Raw genomic sequence first — 11,294 nt, 5'->3', positions numbered from 1 at the left:
AAACACATTATTTAACACAACATATACAAAAGTACGCATTGCATTCTCAACATTGCCACAAGGGGCACTATAGCGTACATTAGTGTGAACTGTCAACTTCTAAGGTGAGTTTTCTCTTTTAGGTCAACTACTGTCATTGCAGAACAATAGTTTGAAGAGAATATGTGTTGAGCACGTCCATTCACACCCATCTTTGTGAGCAGGGACGGATTATGACTTGCAAAGGCCCTGGGGCCAATTATCTCCAAGGGCCCTCCTCCACCCAAAAGTTGTTGGGGGGGGGTCGTTGTTCATGCAGGGGGGATCACAAAACTAGTTCGCACAGTCAAGGGCCCCCTGGTAGTCAAGGGCCCCTGGGCACTGGCCCCATTGGCCCAGTCAGTAATCCGTCCCTGCGTGTGAGGTATACTTTCAAAGCTGTGCGCGAGACAGATCGGAATGTGCAAATTTAAGTATACTTGGGCCTTTACGCAAGAATGCATGTTTAGCAACCAAACAGCGAGTTGGCAATGTGTTGGCCAAGCTCATGCATTTCAGTATATGTACTTGCATAAAGTATGTTTCTGGCCTTATGCTTAATGTTGGTATTAAAAATAAACTATTTGAAAACAAGTCTAAATATTTAATGCAATGTTGCTTCTCAAGTAAATTAACAATTTTACTGAAAAATTGCTGGATTCAATAATTGTTTTTGCAGAACAACTGCTCCTTTCACTGTCATTTACAGGTGAGAAGGTGGACTAATAGATCCATTCACTGCAAGGATGCTCCCTCTATGGATTTGCTTTAAAAACAAACCTCAGTCTTTTAATTAAGCAAAGATGGGACACCGCTTCTCACTCCCAACACTCTCTCTGAAGCAATCAGCACCAGCCCTCAGTAGAAACAAACTTGTTGGACATCATTAAAACCTTCTGTACGTCCCCTGTTTGAGACATCCGCCTCGCTGCAGCTCAAGTAACACAGCTCATTAAGAGCTAAAGCTTCTCTCTGATCCCCCTGGTGGGGACAAGGGTCCAAAACGTGAGCGGCTTTGAGATTAGGCGACCGCTATTATAATGCTGGAGACTCGTTGAAATACTGTGAAAAAATTCCACCCAATTGGGCTTCATCTAATGGGATGGATTATATTTTCAGTGAATATTGCTCAACATTCATGCTCGCTGTTTTTCTGGAAACCAAACATCACACGTATGCTTAATTATGCCGTTTCAATTACAGCAGGCAAAAATAGCCCGCTATGTCTGGACCGAACAATTGACGAGCTGCTATTAGATGTTCTATTAATTTAGTTTTGAAAATGAACTAATATTTCATGACCATGTATGACAGATAAGAGGACCAGAGATGATGGGGTCGGCACTAACGTCAGAAATGTAGCTCAAACACCGACAGTCATTGATTTTATCATGATGGTGAAGCCCAAACCACTGTGCATAATCATTTATGGATTTTATAACGCTATATGCCATCACATTCATTACGATCACAAAATTCTGCCCTGGTAATAGTTCCTAGAATATCAAAATCCACAAAAGAGGTAGATCCATTTTATATTAGGCTCCTAAACTATGTAATAGTCTCCCTACCACTGTTCGGGATGCAGACACACTCCCTCAGTTTAAGTCTAGACTAAAGACTCATCTATTTAGCCAGGCATACACCTAATTTATCCTCCAAACCACAATTAGGCTGCTTTAGTTAGGACTAAACCAGAAACATTGATCATGATCTATAACTCTGAAAAAATTTAATGGCATCTATGCTAATATAATTTTATTTGTTTCACTGTCTCAACCTCGGGACTCCTATCCTGAGATCACCAGAACCGGCTGGATCCAGCTCCATTCCTGCTTCGTGTTGGTCTCCACTGCTATGTGTCGCTGTGTGATGATGACATAATAGTAGCCATGCTTCAGTCTTCAAACATCACGATGGACTTCAGAGGATGAACTGATGCCAACTCCAACCATAAGACATGGGATACTTCATATGCCATTGTCTGAACCTTGGACTTAGTGGTGGTGGCGTAGTGGCTAAAGCACAGGGCTGTTATTCAGAAGGTTGCTGGTTCGATCCCCACAGCCACCACCATTGTGTCCTTGAGCAAGACACTTAACTCCAGGTTGCTCTGGGGGGATTGTCCCTGTAATAAGTGCACTGTAAGTCGCTTTGGATAAAAGCGTCTGCCAAATGCATAAATGTAAATGTAAATGTAGGACAGACCTCACCGAAATTACCAGCAGGTTGAACTGCGATGCACCTCACTGATCTCTGCCTGCATCACCTCGATCTAATGATGGACTCTTGAAATGGAATACATAGACTATTGTTTAATTCCCAACAAAAGCCTTCATCATCCAACTAACAAAGGACAATTGCATCTGTGTGATCTGCAGTTAATCAAGGATGGACTTCAAAGACATTAATCATTAATCTTGCAGTTCATACAAAATATTTGTTTAAACACTGACCCTTAACACTTACATAGTTTAATCATTTTAAACCATGACTTGCACTACACATAAGTAATATTGGCGTTATATTCATGATGTTAGCCAGAGGGGAATTGGCTAACTAATAAAAATGACTTGACATTCAAATTGATCCATTACAGTTCACTCTTGAATGACTTTTGAAGGTCCCTTCCAAGCTGAGTCAAACAGATGACAACCAAAGCAAACTACACCAATGAAAAGAATGATAGTGCTCAAAATTACATAATAGCATGGTACTCTTCCTACTTTTGCAGTATGTTTTTTTTTTTGTGTGTTCATTTTCTTTGGCGTAGAATATTCAGATACCTTATGTATGGAATCCTGCTTCTGCTTTGTGTGTGTGTGTGTGTGGACAAGGAAAAAACTTTATTAATATGAAATAAAAAGTCACTATGAGATAGAAAAGGTCACAATTATAATACAAATGTCATAATTAAGAGATAAGTGTAATTATGAGATTATGTTATGAAATTCTAAACCATAATTAAGATATTTAGTCATATTTATGACAAAAGTAATTTACGAGATAAAAATTCATAATTATGGGATACAAAATCATTGTTGAGATTAAAAATCATAATTATGAAATAAAAAGTCATAATTGAGTTCATTCAAAAGTGAGACAGCAAGTCATATGAGATACTAGCATAATTATGAAATTAAAAGTCAACTATGAGATTAAGTAATCATTATGAGATACTAAATCAGAATTAATATTCGGAATAGAAGAATACAAATTTCAATTAAAAGTCCTAATTATGAGATATTAAGCCTTATTTATGATGTAAAATGTCATATTTGTGAGTTTAAAAATTCAAATTATAACATAAAAAGCCAAAATTGAGATAATAAATCACAATTATGAGATAATATGTCATAAATATGAGAAAAAGTCATAATTATGGGATACAAGCATAATTATGAGATTAAAACTCAACTATAAGATTAAGCCATCAATATGATGTGTCATAGATAAATATGAGATACTCAGTCATAAATACAGTATATGATTTTGTAATTATTTTCATATGATCATATTTATTCAGTTATAATTATTAAATATATGAAATTACATTGATGACTTAGTCATATTTACAAGACAAAAGTAAAAATTACGAGGTCAAATGTCATAATTGAGATCCATATTTTGAGATAAAAAGGCTACATGATGAGAAACTTAGATACTATGTCATAATTATAAAATATCAAGTCATATTTATGACATTAAAAGTCATATTTATGAGATTAAAAGTCTTATGAGATACTAAGTAATAATTGAGATATTAAGTCATATTTATGAACAAAAATCCATAAGTATGGAACGTGACATGTGGATGACCATCTACATTGCCAAAATATGTTGAGTATACAGCAGAACGCATTGGGCCTTCATTTAACGAGCAGTAATTTTTCAATGCCATTGATCCATTTCATTGAATTGTTTTAGCTCTAATGTCAAGTACATTGTTCAAGGTCTACTTACCAATGCTTGTTGTTGCCATAGAAATGAGATTTAAGGCCTGTCATAAAGATGCTCTATCAGTTTAGATATGTGCATGCTTTGCCTCTTACCCCCAGCAGTCATTGTTAAAACATCAAACACCTTTCTGCTCATTAAAAACAAGTCAAGCGGAGATCTGTTTGTGTGCACCATTCCGCAGAAACAATGACACAAATGGGTGTCACCCAAAAATGAAAAGTCTCCGTTGCCATTCACTTATGAATGGCACTTATGCCTCCTACACACAACACGACTTTCAAAAGACGTCAGATTGTGGTACCGTTACCGTTACAGACTAGGGATGGGCGATATCTTATCGTTTGCGATATATCGTTGAAAATTCTCCTCACGATAAAAATGTGTCTCCTCACGATAATAACGATAAGTCTAGTTGATGACGTAGTTTTGTGCGCGCGCGCGATTCACTGTTCACGTGCGGACATTCTCTGTGCGGAGTGAAAACAAGCATGGCGGAACGCAGCCGTTCCGCAACAAATCCGTATCTGGTAGGTATTGAAGGACGGCAGAGCACGGATCCGACACGCAGCGGAGCCGATTCGCAGCCGTTCCGCAGTTGGTTGAAATCCGGGGTAAGAGTGTGTTTCACTATGAACTTCTTTACTTTATCAGGATTTATTTGCAGTTGTACTCTGTTGTAATTTTGAAACACAACTGAAGACATGGTTGGTGATTGTTACTTTTGCTGTTTGCTTTGCACTATTTTTCCACCATGAGAGTATAAATAAATAAAGAATCTGTGTTTACATTTTAAACTTGTAATTGATTTGAATTATTATTATTGTGTAATTGTAGTTGTGTGATGTTTTTCAGCACAGTCACTGGAACACAACTTAAACATAACATAATCTGATATTTTACAGAAGAAAATAATTTATCGTCATTTGTATCGTTATCGCAATAAATCCCTGAAATTATCGTGATACATTTTTTTGGCCATATCGCCCATCCCTATTACAGACACAATTGTCTGTCTTGTCATTGAAGTCGTAGGGTTTTCAAATTACATGCGTAATCGGCGACAGGGGTGAACACATTACAAGACATTTCACTATTGACGAATCCCCGACGATTCTGCCTGGACTCCAAATTACGTTTCACAACAGAGTACATGCAAGAAGTGATACAAGATACTAAAACAAATGCACGATCATATGTTATGCATTTCAGAATATGATGTGTATGTTTTTAATCACTTCAAGGCATCATATATTTTATTGGTTACAATATGAAAAATAGACCTATTTGCTTGCCTGACTGTCCAAGAGAACTGGCAATTTCTCTGCAACTCTTCACTTTCTCCACCGGTTGTGGTACAGTTCAGATGAAACATCAAATAGGCACTGGTGCTCCTGCCAGTGTTACACAAATTGTTTCTCCATTTCTTCAGTCCAATGAGACTTTCTTGATGCCGCAGCCATGCTAGTTGATGTTCTGTTGCAGGTACATCAGGACTCCTCCCACTGAAACTTCCTGTTCCCCGTTTCTTGCTCTCTCATTGGCTGTAGGTCAACACTGTAGTCGTATTCAGTCAAAACACATTTCACACTGCACGATTTAGAGTCGCAGATGGGTCCAGATATTTAACATGCTAGATATCTCGCTGACATCTGCGGCGCGTCGGCGCTCAGATCGCGTCTTTGATGATTCATACATTGCGTTCGTCGCTCATGAGAGCGAGCCCAGATTTGCCTATGATTTCGGGCTTTTGTCGGCGATCTCTACAAAACTGTCGGCGAGTGAAAATCGGGCCTAAAATCCTGTAAACTCTGCATAAGTTTATAGGAAAGACAGGCATCAACATCTTTTGTATGGAAGAAAGTAAAGTCATATGGGTTTGGAACAACATGAAGGTGAGTAAATGATGACAGAAATAAAACATTTGTGTGAACAAAAATGTACATATAAATAACTGAGATCTCCATTAAGTCTCATTGTTTATTGTCATATTGTCAAAGGCCTGGCTACGGAAGACTAACACCCACTCCGCTCTCTCTTTCTCGGTATCTCTCTCCCACTCTTTCTCTCTGGCAATCAAGCATTAATTACATCATCAAAAGCTATCATGATCCTGTCAATGAGCCCCACTTCATGCCGGAAACCATTTTATCCCACTGAGTGTTAACTGATATAATTAAAACCCGTGATATGCGACATACACTGCAGGACAAACATCACGATGACTCATGTTTTTATGAGTAACAAAGAGATTGAGATTTTATTTAGAGTCACGCAAACATGATGACAGCTACAGTAATGTTGCTATGCAATTCCTGTATAAGTGCCTGACTAATCAGCTACAGAGGCTTAGCTGTCTTTTGTCTAGCTTGCAGAGTCACCTTGCTGTGTATTTCTGGGGGATAAAAGAGCACATACAAGGTTTATAAATGCAGCATTCTGACAAAAACAGCATCTCTTACATGCTTTTGATTTTGAAAGAGGTGCAACATCTACTGGCTGCATAAAGTATTGCCTTTGGGTTGCTTTTGGTGAGGATAAAAAAGTAAAACCCTGCTGAAAAAAACAAACAGCTAAACTGGATTCAGCTGGTCTCATTGGATCCCATTGATCTCGTTGCTTTTAATGTACTGCATTTTTTTCTTAGTGGGAACAGTGATGGCAAAAGGAGGCGGCGGGAGTTTTTCTTGCAGCAATTAAACTTTATTACATGCAGTGACAAAGTCCAGCATTGCACTAGAAAGCATGTACGACTTCAAAATTTGACACTTAAGTACAAATTACCATTGATCTAAAAACATAATGCACTTTTCACATAGAAGCTGCCACTGTCACAAGCACATGAGAGAGGTTTGAAAGGTCATTCCACAAACCACTCATGCATTAGACAACATTTACTCACCAGAAATCATTTTACACAACAGCAATACCTGAGGAACAATAAAAGTGGCAATCAATCAGTATGAGATAAACAGAGAGACCTCTAGCTCCTGTATTGTCTCATTTCAGCTACTTAGAGATTTTTAAAATGTATTATCAGCTACTGTTTTGTTTGACCTGTTATTATATAATTATTTTTTCTGTACAATGTTTTAACACACCTGCATCAGCAACAAAATACTGTAATAGTACATACAAGGCAATAAATATAACAAGCAAAAACAAATATTCAGTTACGTTCAGCATTAACAGTACAACGTTAATTTCTATAGTCCAGAGAGTTTAAAGTTAGGCACTTAAGACTGGAGAGCACCCACAGCAATAGAAAGTGTCATCCCAGAGACGATTTGACATCTTTTACCATCGTAAAGGCGAACGAATATACATTGCATGATGTAACCAATGTTACACATTGAACTGCATCTTATAATGATGGTTTAAATGAAGTCACTAGATCCTCTGACAGCTAAGAGCCTGAGATGCTAAATACTACAGTACAGCAGTCAACCAACTTCAACTAATAAACAATAGTCACAATAAAGCTTCACTTCTTACAATGACGGTTGAATTCACTGAACAGATGTTCAACTTTTGAGGACTGTTATTTCAGTGCACAAATTTTATTGACTTAGAATCCGCAATTCAGTCTACGTAGGCACTATCTATGCTGGTACAGCGCTGAGCCATGTACATATGTATATAAAGTAATTGTCACCTAGAAATAAAGTAGTAGTTTGCGTAATCACATGCAGTATGTGTAGTATATGTTAAAAGGCTCATTCTTGATTTCAGCAATGGAATTTCTACTAGTAAAATAAACTTCTTGATATCAAAAATGACTTCATTACTAAAAACCCATTCTTGATTTCTTGTGGAAATACCCATTCTTGATATTAAAAATGTTATTTTTTCTAGTAAAAAAAAAAATCTTGATAGCTGTATTTGCATTTTCAAATATATGCAGAACAAATATCCATTCCTGATGTCAACCAATTTAATTAAAACTAGCGAAAATGCTACTTTTTTATATCTGTCAATGTGTTGGATTTGGTACTTCAGAAATCTGGAAATGGATTTCAGATATCAATAAAATGAAGTGCAATTAAAAAGAAATTCTAGTTGATATCAGGAATGGACATTTGCACTAGTAAAAATGTAATTATTTATTAAAAATACACACATATACTGTATATATAGGGTTGGTGGTTCGATTCCCGGCCCACACGACTCCACATGCCGAAGTGTCCTTGAGCAAGACACTGAACCCCAAGTTGCTCCCAATGGCAGGTTAGCGCCTTGCATGGCAGCTCTGCTGTCATTGGTGTATGAGTGTGAGTGTGAATGTGTGTGTGAATGGGTGATTGAGACACAGTGTAAAGCGCTTTGGTAACCTCGAAGGTTAAAAAAAGAGCTAAGAGCAGACCATTTTCGATATCAAGAATATGTATTTCTGTAATTATGTTATTTTTTTATATTAATAATGCACATTTGAACTTGTGAAAACTGAATTTTTGCTTGTAATGTTATCTCATTTCCATAATCAATTTAGCAAATTGGGTGCTAAAACAAAACAGGCAGCATGTGCAAATAAGCAATGCTTTAGGCGGGCACAATTCATTCTTAGTAAATTTTCCCCATCATTTTGGCACAAAATCTTCCAAAGCAGCGAGACAGTTCATTAAACGATATGCAAAGAACATCAGTATTTTGGAGACAAGCTAAAAACACGAACAAACTTTCCATCCTACAAAAAAAAAATTGCAAAGGCATGCAATATTTTGGTAGTGCTGCGGTGGAACGCAATAAAATACTGTTACAATTTCCATTTATAAATACTAAAACAAACCCACAGAATACATTAATTCAATTTAAGAAGCCTCTTTTAGCATAGTTTATGTTTAGTCCCAACCCAATCAACAAATCCAGACAGAATCTGTGGTCATTTCCGCATTTACTGCACTGATTTTGCTGCGCTGACATGGTAAAATGTGTAAAATGGAGCTTACTTTTAATGTCTCTTGAGAGCCAGTCCGCACACCTTTGTTTCTGTGTGCGTGTTATGTTGTGTATTCTGCCTCCTGGCTGGTACGATACTCTTAAGGGGATACTTTATGACTCGAATACAACTTTGTTTTGGAATTAAGCATTAGGTTCTGTGTTACCCTAGTACCACGTTGCGCAGCCATCAAGCATTGTAACGCACCACTCAAAGTTCAAACCATTTAAACTTTCACCCTGTTGCCACTGAAATTTGGAGCGGTAGACTAGCAGGCAATGATTATCAGACATATTCAGATGATGTATCATTAAGTGGGAGATGCCAGAGCTAGTTAAAACATGATGTTCTCTGCAACGCTTTTCCTGTGGAGATCAAAGCGGTGCATTGACGCCCCGACGCAAGTCATATGCAAGCACCTTTATAGGTAGCTGAAAGCATACCTAAATTAGCCACAATATTTAATAAGAAAACATGCAAGGGATAGAGGAAGTGTAGAACTTTTGTGAATGACACGTTGCAATTCTGCGGAAATCAGCGGAGCTTTCTGCTGAGTTCTGTGTGCACAGATTCCGTCTGGATCTTATCAGAACTCACACACTGTTCGGGTTGTAACACAGCATGTTGAGTTGTAGGTTCTCATCCCAGTGTCTCAGGATGATGAAGAGTTGATTGGCCGTGGCTTTGACCGATGGTAGGTCTCGTCCTTCTGGGATAATCTGTTCATCAAGCCACATGCTCGCCTTGGCTGCGATCAGCTCCCATTCTATGAAATAACTGGCTGAGCTGTGTTCCAGCCAGGCCAGAGCTACTGCTGTGGCCCACACCATGCCCTCGAGGTCTTGCATGGCCTTTTGCAGGCTCCCTGGGAAGCCCGGCAAGGGATATTTTGCTATCTCCGACTCCGACCCTTGTTCGCTGTCATGCAAAGAATTAATCGGGGACGGTGGGGCCTCGGTTGACATTGAAGAGAAGCCTGCCAACGACGAGAGCTCATCCCCCATTCGAGGACTTTGGGCTGGCATGGAGGATAAAGATGGGTGAGAAACAACCTCCTCAAATTCAGAGTTCAGGTGTGAGTCTTTGGGTGGAGCAGAAGCGCCGCGATGGACCTCCAAGCTCTCTGAACGGCGAGAGCTGGAGTGGGATAGGTGGGTAAGGCTAATTCTGTGACTACTGAAGGGTGACGTCCACTTCAGCTTGTCCATGGGCACATTGATAGCGTCACACAAGGCACTGTCCAACATGAATGCCCCACAGGATAGCTGCAATGACACCTGGAAAAGGGAGTAGAGCAGGAAACCAAATATCTTTCAATGCTTTTTCTATTTAAATCTTTTTCTGTTTAACTGCTAAAATCAATAAACAAAGTGACATGTCAATCGCTTATGTGTTAATTAAATATGGTGTACTTCTGGAGCGACATGAAGTCAGTAAATGATGACAGAACTTCCATTTCTCGGTAAAGAATTCCTTTAAGGCCTATAATGTAAATTACATTGACACCACAAATGAACGTTTGGATTAATTGGCCCAGTACAATGAACATATACTACAAAAATACTTTAACATAATGAAAGTCTCATAACCCCAAGTGTTTTAATTAAGTTAAAATATAACATCTTATGGCACTTTTCCACAGCACATTACGGTTCGACTCACCTCAACTCTACTCGCTTTACTTTTTTGAGCTTGCATTTCCACTGCAGTTTAGTGCTACCTCAAAGTGGATGGGATTATAGGCTGATCGTCATAGTTGCACCGCCTCTACTGCCATAACATCATCTTAAAATGACACAAACTGACCAAAACAATAACACAACCCCTAGCTGTTAGCTACTAGCTCATGTTTTAGAAGCAAGCTTTCCAGTAGCTGGTGAAGCTTTCAAACCATATAGAGTTAACAAAACGTACCATCCTCCATCATGGATCAACATCAGTCCAGGGCACTCTCCCTCCCATTGCTCGCCGGTTTAGATAGCGTCCATTTGGTCAAACCACTTCCACTTTTCCTTGATGGTTCTGTAGTCACTTAAGTTTTTTTTACTTTTCCCTACACTGTTGGTAGGTCTGGTGGTAGCCGTGTACAGACAAAAGCTGATACCCTTCTTGAGAGACTTTCGCTCATCGCTAACGAGTGGACCATCTGCATCTCGTTTATTGACCATGGCGTGCGTTTGCGCACAGCCACTTCTTTTTTCACAATTTGAAAGTCGCGTGAACAAATGATACTGCTATCGCTGTTGCTAACTTTAAAACTAGCGGGTTGATGTTGTGTTGGATATCCAGTGATGCCGGTAGTGACGATTCTCCCTGACCAATCAGTGATCTGCAGGATTTTGACATCACATTTAGTATCGGCTCGGCTCGCTTGGAACCTCGA

The 11,294-nt window shown here is 38.7% G+C and overlaps 1 protein-coding gene across 1 annotated transcript in view; it reads right to left on the bottom strand.

Annotated features, from left to right (window-relative positions):
- Positions 1 to 9,036: 9,036 nt before the first annotated feature.
- LOC127628812 (von Willebrand factor A domain-containing protein 5B1-like) overlaps positions 9,037 to 11,294 on the bottom strand; it is a 52,840-nt gene continuing 50,582 nt past the window's right edge. The window contains exon 21 of the mRNA XM_052105721.1: positions 9,037 to 10,188. Coding sequence (XP_051961681.1) covers positions 9,505 to 10,188 — 684 coding nt within the window. The 3' untranslated portion in view covers positions 9,037 to 9,504. The remainder of the gene's footprint in view (positions 10,189 to 11,294) is intronic.

The sequence above is a fragment of the Xyrauchen texanus genome, chromosome 35 (assembly GCF_025860055.1).
Source record: "Xyrauchen texanus isolate HMW12.3.18 chromosome 35, RBS_HiC_50CHRs, whole genome shotgun sequence".
NCBI lineage: Eukaryota > Metazoa > Chordata > Actinopteri > Cypriniformes > Catostomidae > Xyrauchen > Xyrauchen texanus.
The sequence above is the reverse complement of the archived record's forward strand: the minus strand, read 5'-3'. Positions and strand labels throughout refer to the sequence as shown.